We start from the raw sequence: 13442 nt of genomic DNA, 5'->3' as shown, positions 1-13442 counted from the left end.
GAGGAGGCTGAGGTGGGAGGATCGCTTGAGCCTGGGAGGTGGAGGTTACAGTGAGCCGAGATCGCACCACTGCACTCCAGCCTGGGTGACAAAGTCTGTCTCAAAACAAACGAACAAAACTCTTAATATAAGAAAAAAAAATTAAAAGATATAATGTATTTTAAGTGAGCTCATCTTAGTTATTGAAAAATCCCTTGGAAATTTGCCTAAACTTTCCAACATGGGTCAAACACTTCAGGTCTTCTAAGACAATTACAACTGCAAATAGTATTAGTTAACTTTTTAGTTCAAAGAAAACAGAATGGCTATCTCTTTTTGTTTTAGCTTTATTACAAACCACTGCAAGTACTTTAATGAAGTGAAAAATGAAGTGAAAACATTGGGAATCAAATGATATTCTCACATCTACAAACATATACAAATATATAACCTATGCTTTGCTAATATTAAAACATTCATGAATTCAAGACACTTCATTTTCAAAACAGCTTATTTAAAACTTTAAGCAGGCTGGGCATGGTGGCTTATGCTTGTAATCCCAGCACTTTGGGAGGCCGAGGTGGGTGGATCCCCTGAGGTCAGGAGTTCGTGATCAGCCTGGCCAACATGGCGAAACCACGTCTCTAATAAAATTAGCTGGGCTTGGTGGTGCATGCCTATAATCCCAGCTACTTGGGAGGCAGAGACAGGAGAACTGCTTGAACCCAGAAGCCGGAGGTTGCAGTGAGCCGCCGAGATCCCACCACTGCGCTCCAGCCTGAGCAACAGAGCAAGACTCAGTCTCAAAAAAAAAAAAAACATCCAAAGAAGAAAAAAATTAGCCAGGCATGGTAATGCACTCCTGTAATCCCAGCTACTACTCAGGAGGCTGAGGTGGGGAATTGCTTGAACTCGGGAGGTGGAGGTTGCAGTGAGCCGAGATCATGCCACTGGACTCCTGCCTGGGTGACAAAGCAAGACTCTGTCTCAAAAACAAACAAAAAACTTTAAGCAAACATTTGTATCATTTGTTTGTAGACAATGATGGAGATATTTACCTTTTATGATATATTACTGTTACTTACCACTGCATGCAAACTCCAGTCTGGTTATCAAACAACAAACAACAACACAGCAACCATCCAAAAACATAGGAACAGCTTTATCAATAAGAGTAAAAAGATACTGAGTTACAACATTCCTTCAAGTCACAAAGCTCCTGATAGAATAACTTACAGTCATTTTTAGTTTGAGTCTCTTGAAGCTGCTTTTCAAGGACATTCAACTGTGAGAGAAGCTCTTCCTGCTGTTTGGTCCAATCAATTCTCTCTGATGAGAAAAGCTTTGGGAAAACAGATAAATTTACTGGAAAAGGAATCCTGGTATGCTAAGACGCACTCCAAATCATTAACCTGTTTCTTTTTTTTTTTTTTTTGAGACAGAGTCTTGCTCTGTCACCCAGGCTGGAGTGCAGTGACGCAACCTCCGGCTCCTGGGTTCAAGTGATTCTCCTGCCTCAGTCTCCCGAGTAGCTGGGGTTACAGGCATGCGCCACCACGCCCAGCGAATTTTTGTATTTTTAGTAGAGACAGGGTTTCGCCACGTTGGCCAGGCTGGTCTCGAACTCTTGACCTCAGGTGATCCACCTGCCTCGGCCTCCCAAAGTGCTGGGATTACAGGTGTGAGCCACCATGCCTGGCCTCATTAACCTGCTTCTGTTTTTAAAGTCTAGTTTTAACGTCTCTGACCAGAAGATAATTGGCTGTCCCCATGAACTACGGTAAAGAGGATTAACAACTACGAAGCCATGGACAGTCCATCTTGGTTTCTTCTAAACACATAGCAAGGGATCCATTTGCATTATTGACTAAGTCAGCCAGGTGCAGACTATGCATGCCTGTCTCATTATCAGAGCAGCATGCCAAGTGACAAGGTAGAGAATACAGCTCAAATAAGCCTTCACTAAGGCCATGTGGCAACACTTTCTTTCTGTGATACTCTCTGAGTATGTTTCATACATACTCAAGGATGTTTGAGGATCCTTGAGGATGTTTCCTCAAAGAAACATTTGAGGGTACTTCATACATTTTCTGAGGCTGTGCTCTTGGTCTCACCTCCTGCATTTGGGTAGAATGATGTTCCAGTTTGTCAACGAGCTGCTGAAGCTTTAGGTTTTTATGCTCTTCTTCATCCAATTTGGCTTGAAGAGCACTCATTTGTTCCTGCAACACAAAAACTTCAGTCATCAAAATTTCTTTTAATGGAATTCTCAAACATTCCACCATTTCTTCTGCATTAAAGACAAAACAAAACAAAACAAAACAAAACAAATTCAAAACTTCATATGAACAAAGGTATCAAAGGCCTGTTTGGAGCCAGAAAACAATATCAAAAGGTTATATACTAAATGATTTCTAATGTTTCAGATTTACACTTGTGGTCCGTTAAAGTAGATACTTTGAAATACAAAGGAAAGAAGTGATTAAAATTAAAATCCTGGATTAAATGATTGAGCCATCTTGAGACTTCTAAGAAGCTTCCTCAGGGCTGCAGCAGTTACCTCACCAGAAAGGCCTCCATGGCCTGGAAAGGACAAAATACTGGGGTTTGGGGTGGTCTGGCCCACTCCAAATTTTACCGGACAGTAGAAAACCTATTTTTAAAAATTAACAAACCATAAAAATTCTGGAATAATCAAATTTCAGGTTATTTCAAATATACTAAAAGCTGTCTAAAATTTGATCTATAATTGAAGGGGTGGCTTGCCCCTCCACACCTGTGGGCGTTTCTCAGGTGGAACGAGAGACTTGAGAAAAGAAATGAGACACAAAGTATAGAGAAAGAAAAAGTGGGCCCAGGGGACCAGTGCTCAGCATACAGAGGACCTACACTGGCAGTATTTATTGATCATTATCTTTACTATCTTAGAAAAACGGAAGTAGCAGGATAATAGGATCATCATTCTGAGAAGGTCAGCAGTAAGACATATGAATAAAGACCTCTGTGACATAAGTTTAAGGAAAAGTGCTGTGCCTTGATATGCATATGCAAACATCTCCATAAACCCTTTTAGTGCATAAAGAGCAGCATTGCGCTAGCAAGTCCTACTTTTCGCCCTAAGGCGGTTTTCTCCTTTCTCAGTAAACAGAACATACAATCGGGTTTTATACCAAGATGTTCCATTGCCTAGGGACGGGCAGGAGACAGATGCTTTTCTCTATCTCAACTGCCAAGAGGCCTTCTTTCCTCTTATACTAGTCCTCCTCAGCACAGAACCTTCACGGGTGTCAGGCTGGGGGATGATCAGGTCTTTCCCTTCCCACCAGGCCATATGTCAGACTATCACATGGGGAGAAACCTTGGACAATACCTAGCTTTCCTAGGCAGAGGTCCCTGTGACCTTTGGCAGTGTCCCTGGGTACTTGAGATTAAGAGAATGGTGATGACTTTTCACAAGCATACTGCCTTCAGGCACTTGTTGAACAAAGCACACCCTGCACAGCCCAAAATCCGTTAAACCTTGAGTCACCACAGCACATGTCTCTTGCAAGGACAAGGTTGGGGGTAGGGTCACAGATTAACAGCATCTCAAATACAGAACAAAATGGAGTCTCTTATGTCTACTTCTTTCTATTTAGACACAGTAACAGTCTGATCTCTCTTTCTTTTCCCCACAATAATAAGATTCTTTCAACTTTCTTTTTTTTGAGACAGAGTTTGGCTCTTGTTGCCCAGGTTGAAGTGCAGTGGCGTGATCTCAAATTACTGCAACCTCCGCCTCTCAGGTTCAAGCAATTCTCCTGCCTCACCCCCCTGAGTAGCTGGGATTACAGGCATGTACCACCACACCCGGTTAATTTTGTGTATTTAGTAGAGATGGGGTTTCACCATGTTGATCAGGCTAGTCTCGAGCTCTTGATCTCATGTGATCTGCCTGTCTCAGCCTCCCAGAGTGCTGGGATTACAGGCAAGAGCCACTGCGCCCGGCCTCTTCTAACTTTCTTTAGCAGATACAGCACTGTGCTATATAAACCAGTTCTGGAACTTGGAGCTAGCGGCCAGCTGGTCATTTTATACACTAGGGAACCAAAGCCCATGGAGAATGACTTGCTAAAGATTGCAAAGTGGAAACAAAATGCAAGAGTGGGCTGATTTCCAATCTAGGAATGATTATAAACCCACACTTAAAAAGATATGATTTTATTACTAAGCACTTTTGAACACTGTAACTTACAGGGAATTAAAATAATAAAGCAAATTTATTTAAATGGATGTCCAGTTATTTATTTTTTCTAGAACAAAACATTACCTGCATTGTACTAAGCTCTTCAGAAATGGCCTCAAAGGCTTGTTCATTCATCTCGGGTGGAACTGGCTCATTTAATATATCATTATCTAATATATTAGAATTCTGAGTGTACAGAGAGCCAAAGCTTCCCGTTTCAGGGCTTAATTTTGGTACTGGTCGGGAACGAAGTTGGCAGGCCTTGGTTGGTGTAGTTATAATCTGCAGCAAAAAATGATTATGGAAAACATTAGCACATATTTAAAAAGGGCATATTTAATAATTTTGTGAATGGAGAGGATAAAATTGAAATACTATTCATGAAAAGAAAGGAAAAAGTGTCCTTGAAACACAGTATAAAAATGCCCAAGTGGAAATAAATGTATCAATTCAAAGCAGTCCCAAGCAAAATCCTAATACAATTTTTAAAAATAAACTTAATGAGCTGATATCTAATTTCATACAAAGAATAAAAGTACAAGAAGAGACAAGACAATTAAAAAGAACAAGCCAGGCATGATGGTTCATGGCTATAATCCCAACACTTTGAGAGGCTAAGAAGGGGAGGATCACTTGAGGCCGGGAGTCCAAGACCAGGCTAGGCAACAAAGTGAGATCCTGTCTCTACCAAAAAAAAATCATTTTAATTATTTTTACAGGCACGGTGTCCCGGGCCTGTAGTCCCAGCTACTTGGGAAGCTGAGGCAGGAGGATCCCCAAAGCCCAGGTGTTCTAGGGTGCAGTGAGCTATTATCACACCATTGCACTCCAGCCTGAGTGACAGACTGAGATCCTGTCTCTCAAAAAAAAAATAAAAAAAGAACAAATTAGGGAGACTTCCCCATCTGATATAAAAATACATAGGGGTATGGGAGTATGGTCATTAAAATAGTATATTACATTACAGTACATATTAAAACAGTACATTAGCTTATGTACATTCAAATAGAACACTGGGAGGAAATACAAAGTCCAGAAATAGAATTATTATTATTTTTTGAGACAGAGTCTTGCTCTGTTGCCCAGGCTAGAGTACAATGGTGTGATCTTGGCTCACCACAACATCCGCCTCCCAAGTTCAAGCGATTCTCCTGCCTCAGTCTTCCAAGTAGCTGGGACAACAGGCACACACCACCACGCCTGGCTACTTTTTGTATTTTCAGTAGAAATGGGGTTTCACCATGTTGGCCAGGCTGGTCTTCAACTCCTGGCCTCAAGTGATTCACCCGCTTTGGCCTCCCAAAGTTGCTAGAATTACAGGCGTGAGCCACTATGCCCAGCCCAGAAATAGAATAATTTTTCTGTGGAAATTTCAAGTATCAGGAGTAGCTGAGACCAAAGGTGCACGCCACCACACCTGGCTAAATTTTTTTTTTTTTTTTGCAGAGGTAGGGTCTTACTATGTTGCCCAGGCTGGTCTTAAACTCCTGGTCTCAAGCAGTCCTCCCGCTTCTGCCTCCCCAAGTGTTGAGATTACAGGTGTGAGCCACTGTGCCTAGCTGTATTATTATTATTATTATTTTTAAGTTAAATCCCTTTCTCATACCATTCAAAAGAAAAACAGTGGATACACAAACACCTCAATGTAAAGCAAAATAAAAGACAAAAAAGTCATAAAGATAAAAGGCCAATAAACCTGGCTACATCAAAAATATAAAATTTCTACATAACAAAAGCATCACATGCAAAGATGAAAGACAAACAACATGATGGAGGAATATATTGGCAGTATACCTAACAAATGCTTATTACATAAAAATAAAATCTGAAGAAAAATATTTTAAAAAATAGTAAAATGGGCTCTTTCTTTTCAGGGAATAGGATATACAAATGGACATGAACATATGAAAGGATATTTGAAATTAGAGAAATGAGAATTAAAACCTTAACAGCAAGATCTCATTTTTTACCCATCAGATGGTCAAATATTAACAAGCCTGACAATGTCAGTTCCTGCGGACAGTGCTGGGAAAGGAGTGCATCTATGCTGCAGGCACAGGGTACAGACACTGGGAGGGAGCTTCAGCTTGACTCACTCAAATGCTAAGACATCCTAAAATGACCAATTCTCCTTTAACGGAATCCACCCCCAGAGAATGCATGCACTCGAAACCATCTACTTAAGCCATAGAAACCTAGGGTTAAGGCCGGGCGCGGTGGCTCAAGCCTGTAATCCCAGCACTTTGGGAGGCCGAGACGGGCGGATCACAAGGTCAGGAGATCGAGACCATCCTGGCTAACACGGTGAAACCCCGTCTCTACTAAAAAATACAAAAAACTAGCCGGGCGAGGTGGCGGGCGCCTGTAGTCCCAGCTACTCGGGAGGCTGAGGCAGGAGAATGGCGTGAACCCGGGAGGCGGAGCTTGCAGTGAGCTGAGATCCGGCCACTGCACTCCAGCCCCGGCGACAGAGTGAGACTCCGTCTCAAAAAAAAAAAAAAAAAAAAAAAAAGAAACCTAGGGTTAAAATGAAGTAGGTACCAGTTAATATGGAAAGATCCAAGGCATATCCCTTAAGGGGATATCCTTCATGGTGCTTCAAGCTCTATAATTCAAACTCTATAATTCTTCTGTCCCTCAAGGAAGATGCCTTGGATCTTTCTACATTAACTGGTATGAGGCTCATATCCCTTGAGCCTCACATTAACCGGTATGAGGCTCATATTCCTTGAGCCTCATATCCAAATGAGGCTCTAGGTACCAGTTAATGTGGAAAGCTCTAAGGCATATCCCTGAGTTAACAAAAGCATATTGTGGAATAACATATGAAGAATGACTCTTTAAAAAAAAAAAAAAAAAAAAGCAAAATAAACAATCTAGGAAACAACTCTATGTGCTTTCTCAGTCTGTATATATTTATAGTATAAAAATGCTAAGAAAAAGGATTAAACTACCTCCAGGAATTGGGGGGGACAAAGGATTAGATTAGATCCAGATTGGAAGTGATGCTGAAAAGGCATTTTAACTTTAACTTGAAATATGTATATTTCTTTTAAACAAAGAGAATGTATTCATATAGTAGTTGCACAACTAAAACAACAACAAAGGCTCTGAATTGCTATGCCGCTCTTGGCAAACCTTCTAGTCCTCTGAGTCCTGTTTACTCAGTCATAAAAGGAAGAAGTAGGACTAGAATGCCATGGTGCTTCAAGCTCTATAATTGTGCTAAGGGGCTACAGACACGGAATTATAAAATATTTGGCAGTATTCTGCAAGTATTTTTCAGTAATTTCTTACAAAAATTTCAAAGGCCACCTTTTTTAAAAAGCAACATTAAAAAAAAATTCTGGTCAGGCATGGTGGCTCACACCTGTAATCCTAGTGCTCTGGAAGGCTGAGGGTCCAGGTGGATCGCTTGAAGCCAGGAGTTCAAGGCTGCAGTGAGCCATGATCATGCCAATGCACTCCAGCCCAAGTGACAGAGCAAGACCCTGTCTCTAAAAAACAAAACCAAAAATAAATAAATCAAAATTTTAAAATAATTTCTTAAAATTTCTACCTGTATAGGAAAAAACCCAGCATTTTCCAGGTTGAATAAATCATTATATATCCACATAACATTCTTGAGCAACTGCCAAAACAAATCAAAAACCAAAACAGAAACAAAAAAGGGGAGAACATTTCTTCCCCTGCAGACATAGGACAAACTCTAAAACATTGCTTTAAAACACACACACACACACACACACACACACACACACACACACACACACACACCTCAAGCTGTAGAAAGAGATTTGCTACTAAATACCTTTTATATCTTTGAAAATTTCAGTCACAGGCCAGGCACAGTGGCTCACACCTGTAATCCCAGCACTTTGGGAGGCCAAGATGGGCCGATCACCTGAGGTCAGGAGTTCGCGACTAGCCTGGCCAACATGGTGAAACCCTGTCTCTACTAAAAATACAAAAATCAGCCGGGTGTGGTGGCAGGCACCTGGAATCCCAGCTACTTGGGAGGCAGAGGCAGGAGAATCGCTTGAACCCAGGAGGCGGAAGTTGCAGTTAGCCAAGATTGTAAACCAAGGCACGCCAGCCTGGGCAACAAGAGCAAAATTCCGTCTCAAAAAAAAAAAGAAAAATTTCAGTCACATAAATTACCTATTCAAATGAATACAATTACTTAGTCTTCCATTAAGTGACACGAAAAGCACCACTACTAAAAATAATCATTATAAATAAACATCTATTTATATTTTAAGACACATAAGGAAAGGTTTTCTGTCTTTCTTCTCTACTTCTTTCTTTTATTGAAAAGAACTTGAGTCCGGCGTGGTGGCTCCCACCTGTAATGCTAGCACTTTGGGAGGCCGAGGTGGGTGGATCATGAGGTCACAAGTTCGAGAACAGCCAGGCCAACATGGTGAACCCTCATCTCTACTAAAAATACAAAAATTAGCCGGGCATGGTGGCATGCACCTGTAATCCCAGCTACTCGGGAGGCTGAGGCAGGAAAATCGCTTAAACCCCAGAGGCAGAGGTTGCAGTGAGCTGAGATTGCGCCACTGCGCTCCAGTCTGGCCGACAAGAGCATGACTCCGTCTCAAAAAAAGAAAAAAAAGAACTTGAATTCAAGCTGGACTTGAATTCCTGGGCTTGAGCGATCCTCTTGCCTCAGCCTCCCAAGTAGCTGGGACTACAGGCCTGCGCCACCACACCCAGGTGTGGCAAAAAATTTTTTTAACCTTCAGAAAATTTGACACAAAAATTTGATACAAAAACTAAAATCAGCATCACCTCCTCAACCTTTTGTTTTCCTTGTGTACTTCCTTTCTCTCTCCTCATTCTCAGTCGTTCATTCTCTTTTTTTGTTTGTTTTTCTTTTATGAGGGATATGGTTATTTAGGACAAAACCCTCTCATGTTATTTCCAATGGCACCTGTGATCCCTTAGTGGTCTTTGCCCTTTAGGGTTTCTATTCTACTGAAAGCTTTGAGGACATGTTACATTGTAGCAACAGCTGCCATTTTACTGATACCTACAAGGTACCAGGGAGCTTATCTATCTCATTTAGTACACTAAAACTCTGGAAGTAAATTACTTTTATCTCCAATTTAGAGAAAAGAAAGATGAGGCTCAGAAGTTAGGAAACCCTGCCTAAGGTTAGCAGCACATTCAAATTTGATTCCAAATGCCGAATTCTTTCCTACTCCACCCTACCCGTGGGGGGATACATCAGTGGGGTTGCTGGCAGCAACCCAAGGACCAGTGTGACACCGGTGTTAATTATCTGCATGGGATGTCATCGGCATCTGGAGATAAACCATACAGACTCCATTACTAACAAAATGACACAGCAGTGATTTAAGATGGAAGTATGGTTCAGATGACCTACCTTAAGTGTTTCCGCATGAATTTTATTCAGCTGAGAAACTTCTTGCCGCTTGCAGGCTTTTGTTGCTTCCAAAAGGTCTTCAAGATTAAGGTTTGCTTTTTGCAAAGACTGAAGCTCTGATTCCAATTCTAGCTGCCTTTTCCTAATAGATATTGTAAAACTGAGTATTTCAGGTAATAAGTAATGTCAAACGTTTATAGAGTAGTTTACAGTTTATGCTCTCACATAACTTTATAGTTATCTCTAAATCAGAGATATTCTCTATTCTCTCAGATTATTCCCTTCATTCTCCAGTTCGGTAAACTACAGCTCAGAGACTGACTGTTTAAGGGATTCAACTAGTAAATAAATGGTAGAGCTCAAATTCAAAAGTCCAAATAGTCCATGATTATACCATATGTGATATGTCATTTTTGAACCAAACATTTGTTTATATTTTAGGGTAAGCTTGATCTTAGTTATAATATGAATGCGATTTATCTTTGTTTTTACATAATGAGAATCAAGTAGGAATATTAATAAACCTATACTTCCTAAAAATCTTAACAACTCTGATTACCAAATTTAAATTTAAATAATTTATTATGTAAGTTCAATAGACTCTCAACCCAACAGGAAAAAACTGCTTAAAACACCTGTATTATCTAGTTCATTAAATATATTAGTAAAGAGCTAGAAGCATGCTTTTTCTTCATGTCAAAGTAGTTGCTTTTATGAGAGTTTAATATTTAAAGTAAAACGCCCAATTGAATTATCAATATTAACACTACAGCAAATGAACACTAAAAGAAAGTAAGTGTGCATGCATGTGTATTTAGACTTTACCTAGTAAGTTCTTTGAATTCTTCATATTCTTGCTTTGAATTATTCAGCTCTGTCTGAATTTGCAGGAGTTGTGCTTTTAACTTCTCAGTGTTTGCAAACGAACATGGCTCTTTCTGAGCTTTAGGAGAAAATCCTTGCTGATCTGTTAATAAGAAAACAATCTCAGTCTTTTTTTTTGGAGACAGGGCCTCATTATGTTGCCCAGGCTAGAGTGCAGTGGCTATTCACAAGCACAATCATAGTGTACTGAAGCCCCAAATTCTGGTCTCAAGTGAACCCCCTGCTTTAGCCTCCCAAATAGTTGGGACTACAGGTGCATGCTACCATGCCTAGCTTCACAACTTCAGTGTTTGAAAAACAAAAATAACAGGACACATTTTCTAAGTTCTCTGTCAGATATCAATTTTGGGCCACAAGGAGGAAAAATGAGAAATGGGTTGGAAAGTGAGCCCTAAAATACAAAAGCTTATAACTCAGCAGAAGGCGCAGGATGTGAGAGTGTGCCAAAGGGGATTAGAAGTCATGTTTAAGAAGCAGAGGCCATAGGATGGAGAAGCGTAGTTAAGGCACCACCTTTCCCATTAGGAGAAAGAGCAAAGAATGACAAAAATGTGGCATGCCTAATGCTAGACAGAGAAACAGCAGCCAGTGAATCTTGCAAGAATTAGTGCTAGCAGCTAATGTTAACAGCCAAGGAATTATTTAGAAAAGGAAACAAATAGCAAGGGCAGCAGGTTGTAAGAACTCAGTATCATCTACCAGGTAGAAAATATTAATTTTCAGGAAATGCCTAGAACACTGAATATGTTGAAGAGAGTCCACTGAGTTTCAGTGTGGGAAAAGATCACGTAAAAGTTGTTTAGAGAGTGATCAATGTTTAGAAACTGATGAGATCCAGATATTAGTATCTTCTGAAGGGACTAAGTCAAGGTATTATGGAGACCAAAACAAAATGGCCAACAAAATAAAGGGCACTGTAGGGAAAAGTAGTTTAAATAAAACAGAAAACCTAAGTCAGGCCTGGGGGCTCACATCTGTAATCCCAGCACTTTGGGAGGCCGAGGTGGGTGGATCACTTGAGGCCAGAAGTTCAAGATCAGCCTGGCCAACATGGTGAAACCCCATCTCTACCAAAAATACAAAAATTGGCTCGGTGTGGTGGTGTGTGCATGTAATCCCAGGAGAGAGCCTGAGGCAGGAGAATCGCTTGAATCCAGGAGGTGGAGGTTGCAGTGAGCCGAGATGGCACCACTGTACTACAGCCTGGGCGACAAAGTGAGACTCCATCTCAAAAAAAAAAAAAGAAAATAGAAAACCTGATAGTAATTTTACATCTAATATCTTAAGTCTCTCCCCAACCCAGTTACTGTGACTCTTAATATTCTATTCAGTCGTAACAGAATGGAAGAAGGCTTAAAAAATGAAATTTTAAAAAGCAAAGAGACAGTCTTCTTTATGAATGTAGAATAAAAACAGTAGAACTTTCTCAATTTCAAACTAAAAGGAAACCAAGGCCCCGTCTATGATAAAAGACCATGAAAATATTAACTCTAAGACTGGGGCAAACACAGACTTTGTTACCAAATCCCAGGGTATGAACACCAACAGCTGTCAAGACTGTAAGACAGACGTAGTACTAACTAAACCACTTTTCACATGGTATGCAAACTTATGAAAGTAGCATGTAACTAGAGAGTGCATACACTGGTAACCACAACATCAGGACCCAAACACTGTGCCATGAGTCTGACCTTTCTACATCTCTTACATTGCACAGGCCTAACTAGATTGATAAACATTTCAACTCGATTTTTATTCATGTTTGATTAATTAAACAGTTTTCATTTCAAATACTTTAAACCAGAAAATTTAGTAAAAATTTAACGTAGTATCTGAATCAATCTTTTTATCAATAAAACAGAAATACAATGAGTATTTTCTTGTTATATCTATTAGCTTACATAGTTTATGCTCTGTGATCTTTGAGAAAAAAAAGTTTAGTAAATACCTTTCTATAACATAAAAGAATATGTGTATAAGACATTAGCACAGCAGGCCTGGAGGCTAAAATGAAGACCCTAGTCACAAGGCACTACAAATGCTCTTTAATACAGTCCCTTCCTATATGGAACGTATATACAACAATCATTTCTTACTTTTGTCACTTTTCTCTATGCCACTTATTTCAGAGAAAGCTTTTTCTAGTTTTGCAATGGTCTGGGCATCCATTTCTTGGGCTCTTTTCACAGGCTCTAATAATCTCAGTCTTCTATTCTCCTCCCTGAGGGAATGATTTTCCATAGCATACTTTGCAACTCTGGGGTGGTGCTCTATCTGTGACATAGAAGAATTACATGCATTATATATTTACAAACATTTCTTTAGTGAATTAGTTCCTCTAAAAAGCCATTAGAAAACTAGGTATGCACATGCACTACTGGTGGTACCCTTCTGCAACTACCGTGGAAAGCAACTTGGCATGTGTGATCAGTTTAAAAATATGCATGTCCTGTAACTCTGCTATTCTCAGTCGGAGTCTAGACCCTTGCAATGTTCACCCACCTAAGGAGGTAAGCACAAGGGTGTACACTGTGGCAGGCTTTTCATGCAAAGGAGACTAGTTAAATCAACACACTGAAAAGAACAAGGACCAAATTAATCTTGTCAACCAAGATTAACTGAAAAAGGCAAAGTGCAGAAAAGTGTAAAGGAGAAACAAAAGTAAAAATATCCACCCATATTAGTTTGAATATTCATTAAAAACTCCGGAGAGATAAATAAGCAGCTGATAAGAGATTTTGGTTTTTCCCACAATGTACCTGTTTGACCTATCCATTCTCCCTAAGGAAAAGGAAAAACAACAAAAACTTTAAAAGGCACAACTCTAAAGAGCCTACTAACTCAGACAACCACAACGCCCACTGGGTGAAATTTTGCATGTCCTGCTAGAGTTGCATACTATGTAGCAACGTCACAACTTCTTCCTTTTCCCCTTCTCTTCCCTTTAACTATTTTAAA

The 13442-nt window shown here is 40.1% G+C and overlaps 1 protein-coding gene across 1 annotated transcript in view; it reads right to left on the bottom strand.

The window, feature by feature from the left end:
* Positions 1 to 13442, bottom strand: part of KIF15 (kinesin family member 15) — an 89237-nt gene that overhangs the window by 34536 nt on the left and 41259 nt on the right. Inside the window, exons 14-19 of the mRNA XM_010374378.2 lie at positions 12581 to 12758; positions 10425 to 10566; positions 9600 to 9741; positions 4289 to 4486; positions 2094 to 2201; positions 1216 to 1321 (exon numbers count right to left, since the gene is read on the bottom strand). Coding sequence (XP_010372680.1) covers positions 1216 to 1321; positions 2094 to 2201; positions 4289 to 4486; positions 9600 to 9741; positions 10425 to 10566; positions 12581 to 12758 — 874 coding nt within the window. The remainder of the gene's footprint in view (positions 1 to 1215; positions 1322 to 2093; positions 2202 to 4288; positions 4487 to 9599; positions 9742 to 10424; positions 10567 to 12580; positions 12759 to 13442) is intronic.

Source organism: Rhinopithecus roxellana, chromosome 1 (genome assembly GCF_007565055.1).
Source record: "Rhinopithecus roxellana isolate Shanxi Qingling chromosome 1, ASM756505v1, whole genome shotgun sequence".
Taxonomy (NCBI): domain Eukaryota; kingdom Metazoa; phylum Chordata; class Mammalia; order Primates; family Cercopithecidae; genus Rhinopithecus; species Rhinopithecus roxellana.
The sequence above is the reverse complement of the archived record's forward strand: the minus strand, read 5'-3'. Positions and strand labels throughout refer to the sequence as shown.